Source organism: Mus caroli, chromosome 11, assembly GCF_900094665.2.
Source record: "Mus caroli chromosome 11, CAROLI_EIJ_v1.1, whole genome shotgun sequence".
Lineage (NCBI taxonomy): Eukaryota > Metazoa > Chordata > Mammalia > Rodentia > Muridae > Mus > Mus caroli.
In genome coordinates, this window is record NC_034580.1 from 64,649,588 (window position 1) to 64,674,455 (window position 24,868).

Sequence of the window (24,868 nt, forward strand, 5' to 3'; positions counted from 1 at the left end):
CAACCAATCACAGTCAAGGGGCCTGGCCAGAGGTGAGGAGCCTTGTGACGTCACAGCCCCGCAACACCAGGGAGAGCCTGAGTAGGGCTGGGTTCTGTTAATAACTCTCAGGTAACCTCTCTGAGGTGTCAGCTCTATCCCTTGAGATTACCCAACGCGACACCGCTAGGATTTTTATTAGTAACTTTTAAGATTTAAGAGTTTCATTGGCACAGAGCTCAAGTTGGCCTTGAAATGTGTGCGGGTAGGAGAGGTGTGATGCAAAGTGTGTGGGGTCGGAGCTGGGTGAGGTGCGGGACTGGGTCAAGGAGAGGTGCGATGCGTGATCGGATTGCGACCTTTCTGGCCTCGGCACTGTGAAGGGCTGAGACTTGGATTTATAAAACTACTTTTTCTCTGTCCGGAAGATAGCGTTTACTTTCATCGCCTTAAAGCGTGCGGTGTTAGGGGAAACCACCAGCCCTTGCGTTAAGGCGAATGCTCTAATATGTCGCTTTCCCCCGACAAGGGTTGGGTCCATGGCGCCGGGCGACGTCGCAAAGTGTATCTGGGCGCCAGCACGCCTTCGTCGCAAAGACGCCTGCGGCGGGCGTTTCTGCCATCCACTGTCGCAAAAGCAGCCCAAATCTTCCCGGCTCTCGTAGCCTCTGTCGTCCCGCTGGGCCGTAAAGCAGTCCCCCGACCCCGTCGTCCTTCCGTTCCCCTCGTGAGAGACCTCGGTTCCTTAGCTGCGGACGCTTCAGTGCCGTAAAGCACACCAGGCCCCAGCCCCCCGGCCGTATTCCCCCAGGGCGCCTGGCCGCCGCGGTTGCCACGGTGCCGCCAAGCGCGGCTGTCGCGCGGCCGCGGTATCAGCGGCGATGGCGGCGGGGTCGGGTGGGAGTGGGGGCTCTGGGGCGGGCCCCGGGCCAGGGCCGGGGCCCGGCGGGGGTGGGGGCCCTGGCAGCAGCGGACCCGGCCTGGGGTCCGGCGGGGGTCTCGGCGGTGGCGGGGAGCTGCACCCGCGCACCGGGCGCTTGGTCAGCCTGTCGGCCTGCGGGCGCACGGCGCGGCGGCAGCAGCCGGGCCAAGAGTTTAACCACGGGCTGGTGCTGAGCCGAGAACCCTTGCGCGATGGACGCGTCTTCACCGTCCGCATCGACCGCAAGGTGCAAAGCCGGGGCGGCTGAAACGAGGTGTGGAGGGGAGTGGGAGGGGACGGGAGGGAGAAGCGGTAGGACTGCCAGAAAGTCTGCATCTCCAACCGAGCCTCCAGGTACCGATAGCGAGCCGGCACACTGTAGTGCACCCGAGAAGAGAAAGGAGAAGGACACGGAGCAGACACATTCATTCTGAAGGAGCATTAGTTTCCCGCAGGACAGGGAGCCAGGGTCCGGTGGTTAGAATGGCTAGTGAACACATCTAGCACAATCTCTTAGGGATGAAAGACAGACGGGTGCCTGAGATGTGATGGAAGAGTAGAGAAATAATAAAAAGCGCAAACTGTTGACAAATAAATGCCCCAAACCAGAAAGATAGATGAGGAGACATGCGAAAAAGGGAGTGTGTGTGACTTACTTGACTCCAAAACGAATTTGGAAAGAGAAGAGAATGAATATGGGTGGAGCTTTGCCTCTAGGATTGGGGTTGGGAATGAGAGTGATGTAGGAGAGCGAGCATTGTGGACCTAAGAAGCATGCGATTGGAGGTGGCTGAGGAGCCACAGAGACTGGGAAGTAAGAGGAGATCAGGTTAAAACCAGGGCCTTTAACCAGCTCGTTCAGTGGGTAAAGGGGGTTGATGTGGTAAAACACGTGTCAGCAGACACAGCACACAGATGCTGAGAGCCAGTGGGTCCTGGTAGTTATGGAGGCTAGTTCCAAAAATTATTTGTGTGTCTATATCAGTGGCCTCAGAGGACAGGGTGAGAGGCACACGGTGCTCTGGAATGTGGCCTCTGGTGATGGGATTTCATACAGAAACTCTGTCCACCACCCTCTCATAGGTCAACTCCTGGAGTGGCTCCATTGAGATTGGAGTGACAGCACTGGATCCCAGTGTGCTGGACTTCCCGAGCAGTGCCACCGGACTGAAGGGAGGCTCATGGGTAGTGTCAGGCTGCTCAGTGCTGCGGGACGGGCGTTCTGTGTTGGAGGAATATGGCCAGGACCTGGACCAGCTTGTCGAAGGGGACCGTGTGGGTGTGGAACGCACAGCCACTGGGGAGCTCCGGCTCTGGGTGAACGGGCGGGATTGTGGTGTGGCAGCCACAGGCCTGCCTGCTCGTGTCTGGGCTGTTGTGGACCTTTATGGCAAGTGCACCCAGATCACTGTGCTGCCCCCTGAACCAGGCTTCAGCCCTCCCACTCCTGTCCCTACACCTCCCCTTGAGCCCTTGGCCCCTCCAGAAGATTCAGCCCTGTCGGAACAGGGGACCTCTGTGGATGAAGGTGAGAACATAGCTTCGGGGAAACATGAGTTTTGGCTGAAGAAATGGGGCAAAAGCTGTCACAAGTCAGCTGGGGGAGGGGAGGGGCCATTGAGCCCAGAGCCTATTACAGGGGAATAGAGGGGTTAGAAGAGATGGTCTCCTGACTGGGCCCTGAAGCATCAGCTGAGCCCTATTCCCCTCCCATCCTACCTGGTCCCTAGCCTTCATGGTGTCCCCAGCGCAGGCACGGCCGGAGACGTTTCCTAACAGCCTTGATTCGCATAATGGTGAGGGCTTCGGGGAAGGCCAGGGAAGGGGAGTGGGTACTGAGGTGGACAGGGTGGGATCTAAGAGATGGTAGGGAGAAGAGGGTCCCAGGCTAGCTGTAGGGAAGAGAGCTGTCTTGACTTCCTTCTTCTTGCTGCTACAGACTTTGCCAGTATGGAGCTGTCTGAGGTGGTGAGCAACGCCATCCTGTCTGCCTACAATGGGGGCCTCCTTAATGTGAGCCTGAGCTCCCCACCAGCAGGGGACGGACTGGCATCCAGTGGGCCAGCCACTTCTCCCATCCTCACTTCCAACGATGCCCTGCTCTTCCATGAGAAGTGTGGGACCCTCATCAAACTCAGCAACAACAATAAGACGGCAGAGCGCCGGAGGCCCCTGGATGAATTCAACAATGGAGTTGTCATGACCAACCGCCCACTTCGGGATAATGAAATGTTTGAGGTATGTAAAATCCTGGAGTCTGACTGAGCTTCCTGCCAAAGATTTGGAGCTAAACGTAGGGATTGATCCTTGGCGGCAATATGCCAACGACTGGTGAAGAACCAAGGGTTTGAGGGCCTGACTTCTGTTGTTATATTTCCTGGACCTGTCTACTCTCACTCAACCCCAGATCCGGATCGACAAGCTTGTAGACAAGTGGTCTGGTTCCATCGAGATTGGTGTCACCACCCACAATCCCAATAGCCTGGAGTACCCAGCCACCATGACCAACCTGCAGTCAGGTACCAGCTCTGGGTAGGGGTAGGGACACAGGCTTGGAGTTGGTGAGATCCAGACAGCCTTTCCTTAACCAGGTGTCCGTCTTTCCCAGGCACCATCATGATGAGTGGCTGTGGGATCCTGACCAACGGCAAAGGCACTCGTCGGGAGTACTGCGAGTTCAGTCTGGACGAGCTGCAGGTGAGTGAGGAGCACAGCAGCCTGGGCCACCAGGGCCACCAGGCAGTGTCCCTTTCTGCATGAGGCTTTTTCTGAGGAGGCAAGGCTGTCATTAGTAGTACCTTTTTTCCCTTTGGTGCTAGGAGTGGAACCTAGGACTTTGGACATGTGTCGCAAGTGCTCTACCATTGAGTTATATCTCTAGCCCCAGCAGCACTAAGTAGGTCGAGATTTTAGAGCAACAACAACAAAAAAGATTGTTTTTAAAATAGTTTAATTTAGGGCTAGAGAGATGGCTCAGTGGTTAAGAGCACTGACAGCTCTTCTAAAGGTCCTGAGTTCAATTCCCAGCAACCACATGGTGGCTCACAACTACCTGCAGTGGGATCCGATGTCCTCTTCTGGTGTGTCTGAAAACAGTTATAATGTACTCACATAAATGAAATATTTAAATCTTAAAAAAAAAAAGTTTAATTTAGTACCTACTGTACATTGGACATTTAGGAAATGTGGAATTATTGTGTCTGAAAAGCAGGGACCCAGCTCCTGCCCAAGAGTGGCTTTATGTGAAATTCTTCAGTGGGTGGTCTCCTGTGGAATGGGGTGGCAGAAAGTGCCCAGGACTGCTGGAACCTGAGCCTGAGTGTAGCTGAATTTCAGACTAGGGTCTTTCTTCTTTGGTTAGGAGGGTGACCATATTGGCCTCACGAGAAAGTCCAACTCTGCCCTACACTTCTTCATTAATGGCATCGATCAGGGTAAGGCGACACACAAGAAAGACTCCTGGCTCAGGGCCGTTACTGGGTCATACCTCAGCCTTCCTTGTGGTGCTTGCTCACCCTCTCTTTGACTCTTCTTTCATCCTGTTCTGCTACAGGCGTAGCTACTCCATTGACACCACCAGTTGTATACGGTGTAGTAGACTTGTATGGAATGGCAGTGAAAGTGACCATCGTCCATAATAACAACCACAGTGACCGTCTCCGCCGGAACAACGCTATCCTGAGGGCTCTGTCCCCCGAGGGTGCTCTTCGTCGTGCTGCGCCTGCAGCCCAGGCAGAACCTGAACGCTTGCTCTTCCATCCTAACTGTGGCCAGAAGGCGGCTATCACCCACGAGGGACGCACTGCCCTGAGGCCCCAGTATGACCCATGGGATGGGAAGACACCTGCAAGGGGGCCCTAATAGGATGCGGGGGCACTGAGGTGGGAACATGGGAGGGTGTCTGTTATAGGAAGTCCTGGACAGAAAGGGGGAAACTTCTGGGAGCAAGAGATGTGGTTGGTTGTCTTGGGACAGTGGGTATCAGACTAATATTCCTAGTTTAAGCCTTGACACACTCAGTGTGCTGAGAGCTGAGTCCTCACTTGCTGTGTCCCCAGTGCCACTGATGACTTCAATCATGGTGTGGTACTGAGCAGCAGAGCCCTCCGGGATGGAGAGGTGTTCCAGGTGCGCATTGACAAGATGGTGGACAAATGGGCTGGCTCCATTGAGATTGGTGTCACCACCCACAACCCTGCCTACCTCCAGCTACCCTCTACTATGACCAACTTACGCTCTGGTGAGCCCCACGAAGGGCAGGGTTGATGCAGGGTGCCAGAGAAGAAGCAGCTCCAGGGTTACAGTTTGTTCCTTGTTCCTCATCTTCTGCTGCCACTGCTGTTCCTACAGGGACCTGGATGATGACTGGGAATGGGGTCATGCACAATGGGACAACCATCCTAGATGAATATGGGCACAACCTGGACCGACTCAAGGTGAGAGAGCAGTCATACTGACTGGATATAGTGCTGGGGGAGTCAGGGAGGCTTGGTAGATGCAGGGCCATCTCAGGCAGGAACTCTGCCTGACTCCTCACTCCAGCCTCACTTCTTCCAAGGCAGGGGACACCGTGGGCGTGGTGCGGCGGGAGGATGGAACGCTCCACTTCTTCGTCAATGGGATGACTCAGGGCCCTGCTGCCTGGAATGTCCCCCCGGGGGTCTATGCTGTTGTTGATCTCTACGGCCAGGCTGCCCAGGCTACTATTGTGGATGACGTGGGTGAGGGCCCGACAGGGCTGGGGTAGAGGATTAGGGTGGCCTTGGGAATCCTTAAAGAAACCTAGAGACTTAATGGGTGATATCTACTATTGCAGAGGTGCCTCCAGTCTCTGAGCCACTCCCTGAAGGAAACAACCAGATGTCTCCCAGTTCTCCATCCTCAGCAGCTGGGGGCTCTGACCTTCGCTTCCACCAGCTGCATGGCAGTAATGCAGTCATCACCAATGGCGGCCGCACTGCTCTCCGCCACAACTGCCGCAGCGAGTTCAACGATGCCATTGTCATTTCCAACCGGTCAGTTTCTAGACTTTTGTGTCTCTACTGTCCCACTGCCTACTTACGTAGGGCCTTAGTGATCCCCACTCTCCCTGACAGAGCCCTGCGGGATGGAGAACTGTTTGAAATTGTCATTCAGAAGATGGTAGATCGCTGGTCAGGCTCCATCGAAGCTGGTGAGGGACCTCTGTGCAGGGGCTGTAGGGTACAGGATCCCTGGGTCCTCGGGATCACTTCTTACCTTGTGTTTTCTCCCAGGAGTTACTGCTATTCGGCCAGAAGACCTAGAATTCCCCAACACCATGACAGACATTGACTATGATACGTGGATGCTGAGGTTAGGCCGTCTAACCTTGACTCCAGCTTGGCAGGGATGGCTGGAGCTGGGTAATATCAGACAACTAAGCCTGTGGTGGCCATAGGACTGAAAGACTCTGGGACCTAATACCCTTTCTCCTCCGTTCTGAGAATTCCCACCCAAGTAGCCCACAGAGCAGTTCCTGCTTTTCTCTGTGGGAATTCTAGGGACAAAGACAAAACTGGGCCTCAGACTAAGGTCAAGTCTCTGTGCCTGATGTCCGTAACACTAGATGGTTTTGATAGGCAGAGACCGAGTAGGGGCCAATTAGTGATGAGTCAGGGAAGCTAAATCCCTCCCTCCTCCTGTCTTCTCAGTGGTACAGCTATCATGCAAGATGGCAATACGATGCGCAACAACTATGGGTGTGATCTGGACGCACTGGGCACAGGTGCACGCATTGGCATGATGCGAACTGCCAAGGGTGATCTGCACTATTTCATTAATGGACAGGACCAAGGCGCTGCCTGCTCAGGCTTGCCTCCGGGTAAAGGTGACTACTCTGGCTTCCAGCCTGCCCCCCTTTGCTCAGATGGATCAGGCCCTCAGGCTTCTGATGCCTTCTTTCCTACACAGAGGTGTATGCAGTCGTGGATCTCTATGGCCAGTGTGTCCAAGTGTCTATCACCAATGCTACCGGCCCCATGGACAACAGCCTGGCCACCAGCAATACTGCCACTGAGAAGTCATTCCCCTTGCATTCCCCAGGTACTGCTTAAGGAGTTTGTGAGCAGGGGGGGACTTATATCTGAGACACAGAGTCTCTTAATCTCCCTGACTCCCGGAGTCTAACACACCATGTACTGGGCATCTTGGGTCTTACTGTGGTGCAAGGTGTCCAGAGGTCTTGAGTCATGGCAGATGCCTTAGCTTTCATCTGCAAGCTTCACCAGCAGTCTGTCTGAAGGTATTCACCCTGACCCTACCCCTGTTCCAAACATCTCTCCACAGTGGCGGGTGTAGCTCACCGATTCCATAGCACGTGTGGCAAGAATGTCACTCTGGAGGAGGATGGCACACGGGCAGTCCGTGTGGCTGGCTACGCACATGGCCTCGTTTTCAGCACCAAGGAGCTCAAGGCTGAGGAAGTTTTTGAGGTGGGCTGCAGAGAAGTAGAAGGGGCTTTACCAGCCCGTCAGACAGGGCCACTCAGTGTTTGCTTTCTCACAGGTGAAAGTGGAAGAGCTAGATGAGAAGTGGGCAGGCTCCCTGCGGCTGGGGCTGACCACACTTGCACCAGAGGACATGGGGCCTGCAGCAGGCAGTGGTCCAGGGCTGCCTCCTTCCTTGCCTGAACTCCGGACAAAGACCACCTGGATGGTGTCCAGCTGTGAAGTGAGGCGTGATGGGCACCTCCAAAGGATGAACTATGGCCGGAACCTCGAGAGACTAGGGGTGAAGCACCTGGCACTGGAGCAGGCAGTGGGGGCTGGGGGTGAGAGTAGAGACAGATCGCTGAGCTGTCTTTGTTGAACCTTGGATCTAGGTGGGAAGCCGTGTGGGCATTCGTCGGTGTGCAGATGACACAATGCACATCTTGGTAGATGGAGAAGATATGGGGCCTGCTGCCACCGGCATTGCCAAGGTAGATCTAAGAGCTTCTTTGAGTTTGGGGAGGGACTAGTTGGTTGGAGTTCTTGTGCTGATTTCTGACTTGCTTCCTTGGTCTGTTCCCAGAATGTGTGGGCTGTGTTGGATCTGTATGGGCCAGTACGCAGTGTGGCCATTGTCAGCTCCACAAGACTGGAGGAACCAGAAGGCACCCAACCGCCTTCTCCCAGCTCAGACACTGGCAGTGAGGACGAGGAAGATGATGAGAACGAGGAGCATGGGCTAAGAGTAAGGCTGCAGTAGGGCCTGCTGGGTTGCTAGGCTACCAGTTACCAGGGTAGTGGGATCTATCTTCTGGTCCAGCAGAGTTCATAGTTGAACTCTGTGTGCACTCTAGTGTGGTGGGTAAAACCTGCTATTGATATCCTGTGTAGCTTACTCTGTATTTCCACACCAGGGCCAGAATCAAGTGGGGATTGTGCCCACAGCCCTTGAATTCCTGGAGAACCATGGGAAGAATATCCTCTTATCCAATGGGAACCGCACAGCCACTCGGGTGGCCAGCTATAACCAGGGCATCGTTGTCATCAGCCAGCCCCTGGTGCCCCATATGCTTGTTCAGGTGTGCCTTTCTTCCTGCCTAGCTCATTACTACTCCAGGGTGAGAGGCCCTTTCTCTTGCAAATGAAAAGATAGATAAAAAATTAGCCAGCTGAGCTGGTTAGTGGTGGCACATGCCTTTATTCCCAGTACTTGGAAGCAGAAAGACGCAGGTGGATCTTTGTGAGTTTGAGGCCAGCCTGGTCTACAAATGAGTTCCAGGACAGCCAGGCCTATGTAGAGAAATGCCTCAAAAGAACAAAAAGACAAACAGAAAACCAAAAGCCAGTTGAAGGAAGTCTTTAGGAACAGACCAGGGTTCAAAGAGCAAGGATGTTGGGGTACAGTTCAGTGCAGAACATTTGTTTGACTTGGATTCTGCTCCCTGCAGCAGTAGAGACAGGGAAGGAGATATTAGAGTTGATAGTTTCTGCTCTCTACAAACATCAAGAAGGGCAGTGTATCAGGCAGGTCACACTCTGTACAGAGACTGATGTGGGTAGGTGGGTGGCCTCTGTCTGTAAGCTGTGCATGTAGAATAGTCCCTTCTCGTGCAGGTGCGAATAGATTTCCTGAACCGACAGTGGACATCTTCTCTTGTTCTGGGAGTTATCACCTGCCCACCTGAGAGGCTTAACTTCCCTGCCTCTGCTTGTGCCCTTAAACGGGCAGCCTGGCTCCTGCGGGGCCGGGGCGTCTTCCACAATGGTCTGAAGGTGAGGAGGGACCCAGGAAGAATGAAGTGACCCAAACCTCTGAATGGAGAGGAGCTGCCAAAGGGAGACGTGCATGTCCTTACCTGGCCCACCTTTGGCCTATTGCTTCCTCCTGTGCTCCTGCCATTGAGAATGTTAAAGTTGGAAGTAAAAAGGGGGACTCTAGGTAAATGAATTGGGAATAGGGCCTAGGCAATAGGCAAAGATACAGGCAAAGGTTAGGGACTGGCAACTAGAAAGAGTGAACGGGCAGGACGGATGCTGGTGTGGTGGTAAGGGGCTGATGTCTGAAGATAGTAGGTCTTTCCTCTCAGATCTGTGAGAAGTTTGGGCCAAATCTTGACACCTGCCCTGAAGGCACCATCCTGGGACTGCGGCTAGACTCCTCTGGAGGGCTTCATCTCCACATCAATGGGGTGGACCAAGGGGTAGCTGTACCAGATGTGCCCCAGCCGTGCCATGCACTGGTGGACCTTTATGGACAGTGTGAACAGGTTAGTGGCAACAGAGGAGAGGAAAAGGGAGTCCTAGGAGCCTGGCAAGCTTCTGGTCCACAGAGGGATCTGGGGACCTGTCAGTCGGTGGCTGACTACTTTGCTCTGCAGGTGACAATTGTGAGCCCTGACCCAGGGACTGCCAGTGGGAAGATTGCTGGAACCCAAGGGGACATGGAAAAAGCTGATATGGTAGACGGTGCGCTAGCCCAAAGGGATGGTATCCTGCCCTTGTCTGCTCATCAATGCCCCATCCAGTACTTCCTAGCCCAGCTCCTATGACTTCCTCCCCTGCCCTTCCAGGTATCAAGGAGAGTGTGTGCTGGGGTCCACCGCCTGCTGCTAGCCCTTTAAAGAGCTGCGAGTACCATGCCCTTTGCTCCCGCTTCCAAGAACTGCTGTTGCTTCCTGGTGCGTCCTAAGCCTCCAGAGCCTGCCTCACTCCCATGGCTCTGGACCCTGGCTGGAGGGCAGTAGTGTGGCTGAGACCCAGGGCCAGCTCACCAGCTTGTCAATCATTGTCCCATAGAAGATTATTTCATGCCTCCACCGAAGCGTAGCTTATGCTACTGTGAATCTTGCCGGAAGTTGCGAGGAGATGAGGCCCACAGGCGCCGAGGAGAGCCTCCCCGGGAGTACGCCCTGCCTTTCGGATGGTGCAGGTTCAACCTTAGGTACATACGGGCCACAGGCATGTATTCTCCTCTGGGCAATTTTCCCTGAGAAAGGAAGAGTCCCAAGAGGGGAAAGATGACAGCCCTCCTTGTGTGTGGGATGACCTTGAGGAACCAGTGACCTTTGACTCGGTGGTCTTATCTGTCCTTTTAGGGTGAATCCCCATCTGGAAGCTGGCACACTAACAAAGAAGTGGCACATGGCATATCATGGAAGCAGTGTAGCTGTTGTGCGGAGGGTGCTGGACCGAGGGGAGTTGGGAGCAGGTATCATGGAGTGGGCTGGGCTGAGGGATCTTGGGAAGAATCATGGGGCTGCCCTCACCCAGGTCTCTTCACAGGTACTACCTCCATCCTGAGCTGCCGACCTTTGAAGGGAGAGCCTGGGGTGGGATTTGAGGAGCCTGGTGAGAACTGTGCACCTCCCCGGGAAGAGCAGCCCCCACCAGTGCTGCTCTCCCCCTCCCTTCAGTATGCCGGGGCAGAGACGCTGGCCTCCAAAGTGCAGTGAGTACATGTGTGTGTGTGTGGGGGGGGGGGGGATAGGGGCTCAGGGCTGTACTTAGGTACCCACCGTACCCGTACCCTTTCCTGCCCTGACCTGTTCCTGGTTGTGCCTTTACCTGTCACAGTTCCACTCCCCTCCCCCTAATACACACGCATGCGCGCTTGCACACACGTGCACACACACACACATAGAGGCACGGTTTCACACACACAGAGGCACGGTTTCTCTATGTAGCCCTGGCTGTCCTAGAACTCATTCTGTAGACCAAGTTGGCCTTGAACCTAGAAATTCCAATTCCAGTGCTGGGATTAAACATATGGGCCAGAGGGAATCAGATTCCATTATAGATGGTTGTAAGCCACTATGTGGGTGCTGGGAATTGAACTCAGGACCTCTTGAAGAACAGCCATCTCTCTAGCCCCTTTTGCTTTTTTTTTTCTCTTAAAACAGGATGTCAAGTAGTCTAAGCTGGCCTCGCATTCATGTTTGGTTTGTATCTGAAGCCGGCCTTGAACACTCGGCTCCTGGTTCCACCTCCATGCTGAGTGTGGATTAGATGAGTGCATCTGTAGGCCTGCTTTTCTGAATGTGTATGGATACCAAGTCTTTCAGAATATCCTGCACCAGGCACTGGGTTTGACCCCTAAACTGTGCTTGCACATTGTAACAAATTCCTGGAGTCCTAACACTAAGCGGCAGGGCCACTGGGTCGGAAGTTTAAGGTTGTCCTTCCTTTATAGGGAGGTTGACTCCCGCCTGGTAGAGACCCTATATTGTCTCTCAAAAGTGGGTGAAGTAGACGAGAAGTGCACTTGGAGTGTTTGGAAGACGTGAACTAGAGTGCCAGGGTAAATAAACACATGAAGAGTGCTGGGGAGGAGTTAGCTGAGCAGGCCCAGGGAGGAGAGTACTACATACACAATAGTTGGTGCTAAGCCAGTCACGGTGAACAATATTTTCCAGAAAACAGCAAGGCCTGGGTGGAGGGGGCAGAATTAGCAGTCATGGACCTTGGGAGCCTTACTCTCCTCTCGTTTCTGCTTGGCTAACAGATTCCGGGACCCAAAATCCCAGCGGACACACCAGGCTCAGGTGGCCTTTCAGGTGTGTGTGCGCCCTGGCTCCTATACTCCTGGCCCTCCCTCTGCGGCCCTCAGAGAACTTCCTGACCAGCACTTCAGCCCATCGGAACTTGAGTGGGTCACTAAGGAGAAGGGAGCCACACTCCTCTATGCCCTGCTGGTACGGGTGGAATAAGGGGTGACATACCACTACTCCAAGCACAGCCGGGCCTCAAGCCCAGGACTCTTGAATGACGACTGCCTCCACCTCATTCCCGTGACTGAGAGCATGTCCAGTGCTGTCCTGGCAAGGAGGAGCACGTAGGCAGGCTTTGATTTAGAGCAGGTGTGAAGCACATCTCTACATTCAGGGCCCAGCACACTCCCTCCGCTGAGAGGGAGCCCAGCTCGTCTCGGGGTCCCCCCTTCATGCACTGACTTGGGGAACATGACTCCCTATTATTACCCTCCCCCATATCACTTAATTTATTTCCGTTTTTGTTTCTGGTTACTGTGAATCCCAAAGGAGTCTCTCTGTGCCCACATGAAGCTGCTTTTTCCGTGGCCACTGGGCGCCATGGGGAGGGAGTGGGTAAGGAAGGGCGGCCCGAGGACGCTGTGGGCCTCTGTACAGTTGTTACTGACTCTGATTTCTAAGGAGCCAATAAATACTGTCTTCAGAGCATCTGCCTCCGCCTCTGTCTCCTGCGGCCCGGCGAGTGAAGAGTTCCAGGGGCTTTATCTTCCCAGGCCTCTCTGTAAACCCACATGGAGTTTGGACATCCCGGCACCCGTCTCTAAGCGCTTCCGCCTTCCCTTTCCTCCAATCCGCTGTGCCGTTTGCCGTCGTGACTCCGGAAGAATTTATCCTGACCGCCGGATATGACGTAAGGACAAGGCGCGCCGGAGGCCACGGAGAAAGCGCCGACAAGGCGGGTAGCGGGGGTTGGCGCCAGGGCTACGAGGGAGGGGCGGGGGCGCGGATCCTAAGACCCTCGCACGCGCCCGGGCGCTGAGGCTGAGACCCGCCCGGGAGGGACGCTGGTGCCCGGGACACGTGATCGAAGTGGCGAGCGGGCGGCGGACGGGCTTCCGCCTCGGCGCGTCGCAGTCCCTCTAAGCTCCCACTTCCCTGCAGGCCCCGCCTGAGGTCTGGCAGTCAGTGACAGACAGAGTCGGGTGTCCACTGCCCAAGCGTCACCAACAGCATCATGCCCGCACTCCTGGAGCGCCCCAAGCTTTCCAACGCTATGGCCAGGGCTCTGCACCGGCACATCATGATGGAGCGGGAGCGCAAACGGCAGGGTGAGCCTGGGCCAGAGCGGGAGGACGGACACTCGGCCCAGGGTGGCCCTGCTACCCACGAACTTGCCCCCATCCACGGGCCCAGCTGTGCGCCTGCTGGCGAGGCTAAGAGGGAGGCAGCGGCGCCTTCGGGGTGTGAGTGAAGAGGCCCAGTCTAAGTTCCAGACCAGAACCCTGGGCTGGGAAGGACCTTGGAGAGCACCTAATGAAGCCAAGTTCTCCCTGTGGCTGTGATGGAGTAACTGGTTTTTGCTGGTCTTCAGTCTAACGCTCAGCTTATTCACACCGCCTTGCCACTTCCCCGTTCTGATTCTTCAGAGGAGGAAGAGGTGGACAAGATGATGGAACAGAAGATGAAAGAAGAGCAGGAGAGAAGAAAGAAAAAGGAAATGGAAGAGAGAATGTCACTAGAAGAGACCAAGGAACAGGTAAGTAGCCTCTCCACACTTGTTTCTCGCTGCCTTCCTTTCCCTGCTTTAGCGGCTCGTCCCTCTTCCAGATCCTGAAGCTGCAGGAGAAGCTTTCCGCTCTACAGGAGGAGAAGCACCAGCTTTTCTTGCAGCTCAAGAAAGTTTTGCATGAGGAAGAAAAACGGAGGCGAAAGGAACAGAGGTGTGATGAGATGGCTAAAAGTAAAATTGGGCAGTGGCACAGGTGACGATCTAATAGCAGGAGGGACACCTAACTGACCTGTCTTCCTTCCACTCCAGTGACTTAACCACTCTGACATCAGCTGCATACCAGCAGAGCCTGACGGTTCATACAGGAACCCACCTCCTCAGCATGCAGGGTGAGGATTGAGGAAACCGCCTAACGGGGTTCTCCTGGAGGTCCAACCCCTGGAGGTCGCTGCCTATTTTAGCATTGTGAAACCTCTCTCCCTTTCTAGGGAGCCCTGGAGGACACAATCGCCCAGGTACTCTGATGGCAGCTGACAGAGCCAAGCAGATGTTTGGACCACAAGTGCTTACGGTGAGGGAAAGGTTGTTGGTTTTTTTTTTGGTTTTGGTTTTGATTTTTAAACTCTTCAGGCTGGCTTGCTAAGTTACTAGCCAAGATTAGTCTTGAAATCTGATCCTACCTCCTTCTGTGGATCAGTACTGTTAATCCCAATCATTAAAGAACAAATGTACCAAGCATGTGTATGTAGGAGCTGAGCATAAAGGCATATACACATGGGGTTTTTCCTAAGCTGTGAGCTTTCATTTCCCCTTAGACCCGGCACTACGTGGGATCAGCAGCTGCTTTTGCAGGAACCCCAGAACATGGACAATTTCAAGGCAGTCCAGGGGGTGCTTATGGGACTGCTCAGCCCCCTCCTCATTATGGGCCAACACAACCAGCCTATAGTCCTAGCCAGCAGCTCAGAGGTGAGTGTTGTTCTCTTCAGACTAGGGGCAAGAAGAGCAAGAGCATCAAACCCTAACAGATCATCTCCCACCTTCCTCAGCCCCATCAGCATTTCCTGCAGTGCAGTACCTATCTCAGCCACAGCCACAACCCTATGCAGTGCATGGCCACTTTCAGCCCACTCAGACAGGTGAGAACCCCCTGGGCAGAAGCCCTAGCTTCAGGAGTCCTACTGCCACCTGCTCATTTCAAACTCTCCTCCCCTCAGGGTTCCTCCAGCCCGGCAGTACCCTCTCTTTGCAGAAACAGATGGAACATGCCAACCAGCAGACCAGCTTCTCGGACTCAGTGAGTATGGAGTCCTGGGAGGCCAAGGTGCTAAGATGAGGGGAGCCCCAGGATGCCTCCCTCTAAGGTCAGCTTTGTCCCCTAGTCTTCTCTGCGGCCCATGCACCCCCAAGCTCTGCATCCAGCCCCTGGACTCCTGGCTTCCCCCCAGCTCCCCGTACAGATACAAGCAGCAGGGAAGGTAAGGCTGGTAATCAAACCTACATATACTACCAGGGAAAGACTGTAACTGTCCCCTCCCCCTTGTGCTGAGTGCTGGAATACCTACCCACTGATAACTCTTTATCATTACCAGTCAGGCTTTGCCACCACCAGCCAACCTGGCCCCCGACTCCCTTTCATCCAACACAGCCAGAACCCAAGATTCTATCACAAGTAACAACCAGAGAGCTCCAGCCCACCCTCCATCCCTCAGACTGGGGTCTTATGTGCCCCAAACCAATAAAATTTACAAAAATGTATCCACCATCATGCCTGAGTGCTGTTTATTTGCTTCCTGTCCAACTGCCTAAACCACAAAGGCTGTTTGAAGTCTCAGCAAAAGCATCTTTCAATCAACAAATAAACAACTGAGTTGGGGGCTTCATATTAAACTTGTAGTTTTATTCAGGTTTGATTTTTAACAAATGTGTCAGGGAGAGAGCCCACAGGATAGGGTAAAGCCCGTGGGGGCAAGGCCTTCCCAGATGCCTGAGGAGGGATCGTGTCCCCTCCCCACCCCCTCTTCTCACCACCCCTACAGGGGTTTGGGAAGAGACACAGGCAGGGAAGGGGGCTGGTCCCCAGTCTGTACAGTGGTGCTTGGGGGGTGAAGGGATATGGAGAACAGGGGACCAGATCAGGGATGAGTAGGATAAAGGGCACAAGACCATTTGCCAGAATCCAGCTTTCTGATTCCAAATTGAATTAAAAAGAAAAAAAGGAGAGGGGAACCTAAACCACAAGCAGTACCCAACTCCCTTTCCCCCATCAGGGCTGCGAGAGAAGAGGCAGGGAGTTTCACCAAGGCCATGGCTCCCTCATTTCTGGCCAAGGGAGCTAGGTGAAGGGCAGGGTCTCCCCGACAGTTTGAGGGGGTGAGGAAAACCAAAATAAAACGTCAAATAAATTTGAATAGGAGTCCAGCCAAGGGCCCAGCCAGAGCAGAACCTGGCTGGGGGAGGGGCCTCTGTAGGCTCATGGATCACTGCTGCCACCACCGCCACCCTGGGCAAGAGAAAGAAATCATGTTTAAGATACAGGATGTAACTTCAACAATAATTGTGGGGACAGTGGAGGCTGCGTTCTCTCACCTGGAAGCCGGTTATTTTGCCATGGCCTTGATTGCAACAGCTGCCTCCTCTGTCATGGCAGACAGCACTGTGATCTGGAAAAGCAAAATGATAGTCCAGAGATGCCTTAACTGAAAGACTTCCAATTAAGGAACAAAGCAGCATACAAAGCAAGAAGAGGGCATCATACCAGGATCTCTTCTCCACAGTCATACTTCTGCTCAATCTCCTTGCCAAGGTCTCCTTCAGGCAGACGAAGGTCCTCTCGTACCTCCCCACTGTCCTGGAGCAGGGATAGGTACCCATCCTGGATGCCAATCAGCTGGGAGAAGTTAAAAGCAGGTACAAGTAGGTTAAGTATAAGAGGATGGACAGACCAACTACAGTTGACAGCAACTTCCTTCACTCCACATCCTTTACCAGGTCCCTCTTTTCCCACAAGGTACAGTCAACACCCCCCCACACATACACACCCTTCATAAGCCACCAATCATCTTCATCCTAGTAACATACCTGGAAGTCATTCCGTTTGATGTTGGGGACATCCATATTATGGGTCGACGGGCAGATATCTTCATATTTCTTCCCAGTAAAAATGTCAATGCCAACCAGATGGACCTGTGTACATATATCATAAAGAGAAACCCAACAAATCAATTTCTGAAGTATGAAACAAATGCCTGTGTCACTTACTGCCTAAGAGGTGAGCATGCCATGTTATGGGTAAAGATTAAGGAATTATAAATGAACCAAGTGAGAAAGACATACTAAAGTCTTCAAGGTCCTGGAGCTAAAAGATCATACCTGAAGGTTAACAAGTGAGGGAAGTCAGTCTTAGGGAACTCATTTACATCAAGTTTCAAAAACTAACTGGCAAGAACTGAGGATATCACCCAACTGCTCACAACGCTTGCCCAGCAGCACAGGGTGTTGGGTCCGATGCCTAACACATAAGCCAATCATGGTGACACATGCCTGTAATCCCACCACTAGAGAGATAGAGGTGGAAGGAAGTTCAAGTTTGACGGTACCCTGGAGTACATGAGACCGTTTTATTTTATTGGGGAAGTATCTGGGGAAGTTTCTTGGGCAAACGTGGACAAGTGGAATAGGCTGAGAAAATGAAGCAAAGGGATGTAAAAGATCTGAAGATGATAACCCAGGAGAAGAGCGGAGGGACCGTGCAGTCAGTATGCAAGGAAAACAGAAGAGGAGCAAGCCTTATATTTAATGTCAACAAAAGATAGGAAATATAACACAAAAATTTCAACTAGTCAGAAAGTCTAAGCTAAGAGCAAGAATGCCGTCTTAAGTAAACCAAAGAACAGAGGACAGTCAGCAGCAGGTAGAGGACATTGAGATATAGATATATCACAATCCCAAAGGGGAAGCCAGAACTTGAAGGAGCAGCAACAGTGATTTGAGAATGCAGACTGGAGCACCCCAAGAATGCTGCCTTGGGGGGTCCTTGACTGGAGAAATCCTGGACAAGGAGCCCAAGGAATGAAAAGGTCAAGAATAAGAAACCGGAACATACAAACGCAAAGAAAACTAGCACAAAGGGAGGAAAAAAACAGCGTGACAGGTACCCTACAGAAGAAACTGGGAACAGTTTAGTTTTGAATTGGAGCAAAAAACTGGGTGCTGAACAAAAGTAAAACAGCAAAAGGGGTCAAGACTAGAGCCGACAGTTCATTGCCCAGAGTGCTTGGGGTGTGGGAGCTGCAGGGAAGGCAAGATGTTGAGAGGTGATTCTAACCTTGGCATGGCCATGCTTGCCAGTCTTCGAAGTAGACATCTCGACGATCTTACATGGCCGGCCTTTGAGCACCACAAAACCATTCTTACGTAATGCTGAGCACTGCATTGGGAAGGTGGCTGAGGCCCCTGCATCTCCTGTCTCGAAGTCCAAATCATCTGCCATTTTAAGAGGCTTCGATTCCAACTAAAGCCAAGAAGAGAACTAGGGTCAGTAACGATGGAGGTTAACCAGACCGCTAATCTATCCCATTCCTCCCTAAAACACTGATCCACTTCCCCTTCATTCATTACCCACCTAAATAAACTTGCATTTCCTGCTTTGAAACTGGAGTCAAACATACTGAAGAGCTTGAATATTGGGGGTAAAACAGCTGGGGATCCCCTGGGCCCCCACAATGACATCTAACGTTGTGGCTAGGGAAAGGAAGCCTCCTGGGAGTTGGGATGCCAAATCCCAGAGATGAGGAAAGGGCTACTTCCCGGGAGCGAGTAGGACTCAGGTGTTACTCGCCACTGAAACCAACCACCCCCTCTTCCCCACACTCTGCCAGGACTATAATTAGGTGAGCAGCTATGAGCCAGCTGAAGGGCGGGGCTAATGAAGGGGTGGAGACGGAGGACAAGGCCCCACCCAGTTGTTACACCACCACCCCCACCCTGTCCACACACAAGCCAGTCATTGGTACAGGAAACCACAAGGCCTCTTTGGGGGATTCCCGCCTCCAACGTGCACTTGCAGATGCAGTCAAGGGAGAGAAAGTAGTTTCCTAAAGGATCCCACTGCCAAACATTTCGATCTCAGTTCCCGAAGGGAACTCAGCCTTTTGTCGATGGCCCTCCCACTTTTCCCAGGATGCACCAGTCCTGTCGGCTTTTCAGGCCCAGCCTGTACAGTCAGTAGAAAGTGGGGGAGTGAGGGGTGGTGAATGACAATAAAATGAAAGCAAAAGATTCGTAGTAGTAATAGAAATCGTACTAGGCTGGCAGAGTAAAGGACTCTAAAACACAGTAACTCCCAAACAAAACACGACAGGGAAGGCACTGGCATGGTGAAGATCGAAGATCACCGCAGGGGAACTAGAAGCTCGCTACTTTCAGGCGCTGTCGGCATGGGCCGAGAAAGAGTTGGGCATCAGTCCAATCGCCCTCAGTTTCCCCACTTTTCCCGGCTTCCCCAGCAAAGCAGTACCACTTACATCTGGCTGGACGTCTCACTTCACATGAAGACTGAGAGATGAGCTCCAGAGGCCCATGAGGCTGGGGAACACTAACATATGCCTGCAACGGGCCCTGCGGGATGAGTGAGACCCAAGGGTAGGGTCTCTCCCGCACGCCAAAATCCAAGGCTCCGGAGAAACCCAAAAAAGACCAGAGCTCCTTGCGCTGAGGGTTGCCGGCTCGCGCCCACCATGTGGTCGCCCGGGGCTTCCGGTGGCCCGGGCCAGGGGGGAGGGGTCCCCGTGCAGCCATGCGGCCCCGGTCAATGTTCGGCCGCATGGCCTCGGACCCCGAGGGCAGCCTCCAATGGGGAACACTTCCGGTGCTACGGCTGCCCCTGCCCCAAAGCTGCGCCAGGCCAGGACCATGCCGCCTCCCCTCCCCCCGCCGGCCGCCAACCCCCTCCACATGCCCTCACCGAACAGCCCCCTCCCCCACCTCACGTGGCCGCGCAGCGCCGGTCCTCAACCGCACAGGAGCCTTTGCCCTGTCTGGGCCGATCTGGCCCCCGGCCCTCGCCCCGGCGTGGCCGCCTGGCGGCCTCTCCCGCGTGGCGGCCTCGCGGCTCGCCGTCCCCCGCCCTGCGTCGCTCCAACGTCACCCGGCCGGCCCCAACCGTCACCCCTCGCGCCAACCGGGCCCTGCGCCCGCCTCTCCGCACCTCGCGCCGCTCCCTCACCGAACCCGTGCGGCGACAGCCGCCGCTCCCTTCTGCCCCCCTCCCCGACCCCCGCGTAGTTCCGTCTCTCGTTCGTGGCCCAAACCGAGGTTACGCGCAGGCGCGCCCTGCTCGCTCTCACCTCGCGCGAACGCACGACTCGACCTGGTCTGCTCGCCGCGAGCCCAACTGCTGCCTCCGAACCCGCTACTGTGCTGCTGCTGCCGCCGCCGCCGCCGCCGCCTCTAGCGCCGCCGCCGCTGCTGCACACGGGTCTTAGTACGCAGGCGCCGACTCCCCACTGACCAACCAAGCAGCCCTATGACAGCCGCGCAAGCGTGCTAGGTAGTTCCACCACCTTCCACCCCCGCACTGCGCAAGCGCATGGACCCTCCCCGATCTCCACCCTCTCTCCCACCTACCCATCGGATGACGCACACACGTGACCCCGCCCCTTTCCAGTTCGTAGTGCTTCCAACCAGTCGGCAATGCGCAGGCGCACCGGGTTTTTGTTTTTTTTTTTAAATCCCTTCAACCTCTTCTTCCCTCCCCTTGAGCGACAGCTCGCTCTACCGGGCAACCCTTGCGGCTGCGCAATACAGAGCCCTGCACTCCACACCCTCCGAAGGAAACGCCTGGGTCTCAACGCATGCGTGTTAGGAATCCTAAACGCCCCTTCCACCTCAGACGTAGACCCTACGCGGGGTGTTGAAAAGACCACACCACTGAGCTACTTTCAGCGTCGAGAACGCATGCGTCTGAGCATGCGCCACACCTCGGCTTTAACTGGAATTGAGCAACTCACAAACACGTTTCTGAGAACCTGCCTAGTTAGGTGTGTGGCTCTTCTCCGAATCGCTGTCCCAGCTCTGCACGTGCTCAAGAGACTGCTTTCGGTGGGAGACTCTGCTCCCACGCTAGTGTGGTCGGATTACAACCATCCTGGCTTCGCTACTTTACACAACTTGTGCGCTATAGTTTCAGTATCCAGAGCTATCCGATACAAGCCACCATCTTGTCTAAACCCTGGTTAGTGTTGATGCCTATGGTTCGCATAGAAGCTTTTCCATTCTAAATCCTAAATAAAGAGAACTACATAGCGTTTCCGATTGTTTTCCCAGGTCGGCTTGAGGTTTCTACAAGGAAATGTCTAATGTTTCTTCCAAAATCAAACTCCCTACGAGAAGAGTGGCTCTGGACCAGGAGGCACAGACTTTATTGCCAGATCGCTAGGAGGCTGAGACATGAGACTTGTTATAAAGCCAACACATAAAGTTGGTCTTGAAATTTATGATGCCTGTAATCTCTGAGTTTGAGAAACTGGAGCAGGAGAATAGAAAAAAACAGTGCAATTTTAAATTACTTTGACATTATCTAAAGATGAGCGATTAGGATTCCTACTCCTTAGGATAATGCAGGCGTGGTGGAGCACTCCCTTAATCCTATAAGAGCCAGGCGGGTCTCATTGAGTTCAAGGCCAGTCTGATCTGTAGATTGTGAATTCATGACTCAAAAGCAAAACAAAAAAATCTGGTCTAGGAATCTAAACCTTTTTGGTGGTAGTGGTGGTTTTGTTGTTTTTCAAGACAGGGTTTCTCTGTGTAGCTCTGGCTGTCCTAGAACTCACTCAGTAGACCAGACTGGCCTTAAGATCCACCTGCCACTGCCTCTCAAGTGTTGAGATGTAAGGCATGCACTGCCACCTGTAGTTTTGAGAAATCACTTCAAATTACTGTACTTTTAATTTCTTTACCACTAAGTAAGGATATTAAATGATATCGTAATCTCCAACTTACTGGAATGCTTGCAAGCACTTAATTGGAATTATTACATGTTTGTGTAGCACAGTAGGACTATCCACCCTATATCCTTCAGTCACTTTCCCTGAACTTTCTGTCTTTTTCTGTGGAATGCCAGCACTGAGAAAGCTGATATCAGTGGATCAGTAGTTCAAGGCTATGGTAGCCTACATACTCCAATCCTAGCCAGGCACAGTGTCTGCCACCCTCCCTCCCTGTAATTGCAGCACCTAAGACACGGAGGCAGAGGAAGGAGGATCGGAAGTTTAAGGTCATTCTCTGGGTGTGGTAATACATGCCTGTAATCCTATCTCCTGGCTAAACAGGAAGATTGCCAGCCTGTGCTACATAGTAAAACCCTATTTTAAAATTCTATCCCAGTACTGAAAAAGATATGAACTTCTGGACAACTGTAAAAGCCAATGGTGCAAATCTTGGGGCTAGGGCTATTCAGAGACAATTAATAGAACTGTAAATGTCACAAACACGGTACACAAAAAAATATATTAGTGGTTGCCTAAGCAAAGGATTTAGGGAATGGATCATAAGGGAGGGGGAAAGTGGGATGAATCTTTTGGCAGATTATAAAAAAAAAAATCCTAGACTTATCAGTAACACACCTCTTCAGATACTAAAGCACAGCAGCTTTGACCTGTACTTGCTCATTTATTTGATGGTACCAGGCAGTTGAATCTAGGGCCAGTGAGTGTGCAGCAAGGGTCAAGCTGTGCCTATGCCCCTTACCTGTTTGTTTAGCATAATGAAAATAGATTTGGTAATGAAAAGAAAGAGCCCCTGAGGTCGGAGGGATAAGACATGAACTCACTATATAGCTCTGGCTGTCCTGGAACTCCTATAGACCAGGCTGGCTTCAAACTCACAGGAATTCTCCTGCATCTGCCTCCAAGTACTGAGATTGAAGTTATTCACCAACACACTGGGCTCTCCTCTCTCGTTCTTTCAAGAAAGGGTATTGTGTATTCTATGCGGCCTTGAACTTTGTGTCTGAGTGCTGGTGTGTATAGGTGTGTAAATGAACCCGGGTCCTCACCCTGTGTGGCACATGCTTTACTCCTTCAGCACACTTAGTTTTTTAAATTATGTTTTCATTTTATTTTATTTTTGGTTTTCTGAGACAAGGTTTCTCTCTGTAGCCTTGGCTGTCCTAGAACTCAAACCTTCAGAGGCCAGAGGCCCCAGAGCTGGAGTTAAAGATAACCACAAGCTATCTGACATGGGTATTAGGAACTTAAACTCAGTCCTCTGGAAGAGCAGCAAGTACTCTTAAGTACTGAGCCATCTCTCCAGATCTGATTTTTTTTTTAAATCTTTGTGTGTGTGATGTGTGTACTGGTATGTGTGTGAGTGTGCACGTTCATGCACCACTTGTGAAGCTCAGAAGACAATGTCAGCTTAGAGTCTCTGTCTTCCACCCCATTTGAAACTGGGTCACTTTGTTGTATACTGATACATATGGCCTGCTAGCTAGCCCCCCAATATTCTGGGTTCTTCTGTCTACACCTCCCATCTCAAGTAGGAGCACTTGTGTTCAACTCACCGGTTCCCTGTGGGCTCTGGAGACTCGAACCCGGGTCCTCACCCTGTGTGGCACGTGCTTTACTCCTTTAGCTCACTTAGTTTTTTAAAATATGTTTTCATTTTATTTTATTTTTGGTTTTCTGAGACAGGGTTTCTCTCTGTAGCCTTGGCTGTCCTAGAACTCAATCTGTAGACTAGGCTGGCCTTGAACTCACAGAGATCTGCCTGCCTCTGCCTTTAAGTGCTAGGACTAATATACCACCAATATCTGGTTAAAAATAAATGTTAGAAAACAAATAAACAACAAAGCTGGTGTGGTGGCACACACCTTTAACCCCTACACTCTAGACTCTGGACACAAGGAGTTAGAGTTAGACAGATCTCTGTGAATTCAAGGTCAGCCTGGTCTGTATTAATAGCTCTAGGTTAGTCAGGGTTAACTCTATAGTAAAATTCAGGCAAAAAAGAATTACTAAAAGAGCTGGGCAGTGGTGGAACACGCCTTTAATCCCAGCACTTGGGAGGCAGAGGCAAGCAGATTTCTGAGTTCAAGGCCAGCCTGCTCTACAAAGTGAGTTCCAGGACAGCCAGGGCTACACAAGAAACCCTGTCTCGACCCCCTCCCCCCCCAAAAGGACTAAAAGGGACCTGTGAGATAGCTCAGTGGCTGAGATGCTTGCCATACAGGCCTAAAATGCCACGTTCCACATCCAGAACCCACAGTAGAAGGAAAATCCTCTGGCCTTCATATGTATGCCACAGGACACACACATACACATACACACGTTATCCCCATTCACACTCACAAATAGTAAAATAAAAGAAGGTAACATAAAACTAGTAGGATATCTGAAAGTGTATTTGAAAAATTATTGCTCTTCCTGTAAGAGGCTAGAGGTAACCTGTGAAGATGGTTCACTACTCTCTTGTCCCAGAAAATCCCACAAAATCATGCAAATCAAGAGGTCCAAACCTTCGTGTTCACTTTAAGAACACCTGGGAAACTGCCCAGGCCATCAAGGGCATGCATGTCCGCAAAGCCACCAAGTATCTGAAGGATGCCATTTTAAAGAAGCAATGTGTGCCATTTCGGCTGATAATGGTGATGTTGGTAGGTGCACCCAGGCCAAACAGTGGGGCTGGGCACAGGGGCGGTGGCCAAAAAAGTGCTGAATTTTTGCTGCACGTGCTTAAAAATGCAGAGAGGAATGCTGAACTTAAGGATTTAGAGTAGACTCTCTAGTCATTGAACACATCCAGGTGAACAAGGCACCTAAGATGCGCTGACAAACCTACAGAGCTCATGGCCGGATTAACCCATACATGAGCTCCCCATGCCACATTAAGATGATCCTCACTGAGAAGCAACAGATTGTCCCAAAGCCGGAAGAGGAGGTTGCACAGAAGAAAAAGATATCCCCCCGGGTGTGGTGGCTCACGCCTTTAATCCCAGAACTTGGGAGGCAGAGACAGGTGGATTTCTGAGTTCAAGACCAGCCTGGTCTACAAAGTGAGTCCTAGGACAGTCAGGGCTACGCAGAGAAACCCTGTCTCGAAAACAAACAAACAAACAAACAAACAAACAGAAAAAGAAAAAGATATCCCAGAAGAAACTGAAGAAACAAAAACTCATGACACAGGAATAAATTCAGCANAAAATAAATGCAGATAAAGTAAGAAAGGAAGGAAGGAAGAAAAGAAGAAAAGAAAGAATGAAAGGAAGGAAGGAAGGAAGGAAGGAAGGAAGGAAGGAAGGAGA

The 24,868-nt window shown here is 52.4% G+C and overlaps 3 protein-coding genes across 10 annotated transcripts; 2 read left to right on the plus strand and 1 right to left on the minus strand.

The window, feature by feature from the left end:
- Positions 1 to 425: 425 nt before the first annotated feature.
- Neurl4 (neuralized E3 ubiquitin protein ligase 4) lies at positions 426 to 12,543 on the plus strand. 3 transcript variants are annotated; one of them, XM_021175645.2, is made up of 29 exons: positions 426 to 1,148; positions 1,985 to 2,429; positions 2,632 to 2,697; positions 2,841 to 3,139; positions 3,309 to 3,420; positions 3,510 to 3,598; positions 4,263 to 4,335; positions 4,455 to 4,719; positions 4,960 to 5,141; positions 5,252 to 5,337; positions 5,460 to 5,622; positions 5,718 to 5,916; positions 5,998 to 6,074; positions 6,157 to 6,235; positions 6,574 to 6,749; positions 6,833 to 6,964; positions 7,208 to 7,353; positions 7,427 to 7,651; positions 7,743 to 7,841; positions 7,934 to 8,095; positions 8,265 to 8,429; positions 8,965 to 9,123; positions 9,438 to 9,617; positions 9,729 to 9,816; positions 9,921 to 10,028; positions 10,147 to 10,291; positions 10,446 to 10,558; positions 10,633 to 10,798; positions 11,852 to 12,543. In XM_021175645.2, the coding sequence occupies exons 1-29, from the start codon at positions 861 to 863 to the stop codon at positions 12,054 to 12,056; spliced, it is 4,692 nt and encodes a 1,563-aa protein (XP_021031304.1). In that variant the 5' UTR covers positions 426 to 860; the 3' UTR covers positions 12,057 to 12,543. The 3 variants fall into 3 exon arrangements, with proteins under 3 accessions (XP_021031304.1, XP_021031306.1, XP_029339240.1); XM_021175647.2 differs by having other exon boundaries at positions 6,574 to 6,743; XM_029483380.1 differs by lacking the exon at positions 2,632 to 2,697 and having other exon boundaries at positions 6,574 to 6,743.
- Positions 12,544 to 12,747: 204 nt separating this feature from the next.
- Positions 12,748 to 15,390, plus strand: Gps2 (G protein pathway suppressor 2). Of its 3 annotated transcripts, XM_021175640.2 has the most exons (11): positions 12,748 to 12,792; positions 12,999 to 13,165; positions 13,484 to 13,593; positions 13,665 to 13,777; positions 13,876 to 13,955; positions 14,055 to 14,137; positions 14,382 to 14,535; positions 14,616 to 14,705; positions 14,784 to 14,863; positions 14,949 to 15,044; positions 15,159 to 15,334. In XM_021175640.2, the coding sequence occupies exons 2-11, from the start codon at positions 13,072 to 13,074 to the stop codon at positions 15,240 to 15,242; spliced, it is 984 nt and encodes a 327-aa protein (XP_021031299.1). In that variant the 5' UTR covers positions 12,748 to 12,792; positions 12,999 to 13,071; the 3' UTR covers positions 15,243 to 15,334. The 3 variants fall into 3 exon arrangements, with proteins under 3 accessions (XP_021031299.1, XP_029339241.1, XP_021031298.1); XM_029483381.1 differs by having other exon boundaries at positions 12,748 to 13,165; XM_021175639.2 differs by lacking the exon at positions 12,748 to 12,792 and having other exon boundaries at positions 12,800 to 13,165; positions 15,163 to 15,390.
- A 47-nt stretch (positions 15,391 to 15,437) lies between these two features.
- Eif5a (eukaryotic translation initiation factor 5A) lies at positions 15,438 to 20,144 on the minus strand. Of its 4 annotated transcripts, none has more exons than XM_021175642.1 (7): positions 19,914 to 20,142; positions 19,092 to 19,185; positions 17,894 to 18,079; positions 16,648 to 16,752; positions 16,325 to 16,456; positions 16,156 to 16,229; positions 15,438 to 16,069 (listed from the first exon to the last, which is right to left on the minus strand). In XM_021175642.1, the coding sequence occupies exons 3-6, from the start codon at positions 18,056 to 18,058 to the stop codon at positions 16,167 to 16,169; spliced, it is 465 nt and encodes a 154-aa protein (XP_021031301.1). In that variant the 5' UTR covers positions 18,059 to 18,079; positions 19,092 to 19,185; positions 19,914 to 20,142; the 3' UTR covers positions 15,438 to 16,069; positions 16,156 to 16,166. The 4 variants fall into 4 exon arrangements, with proteins under 4 accessions (XP_021031301.1, XP_021031302.1, XP_021031300.1 ...); XM_021175643.1 differs by lacking the exon at positions 19,914 to 20,142 and adding an exon at positions 19,552 to 19,698; XM_021175641.2 differs by lacking the exon at positions 19,092 to 19,185 and having other exon boundaries at positions 19,914 to 20,144.
- Positions 20,145 to 24,868: the final 4,724 nt, after the last annotated feature.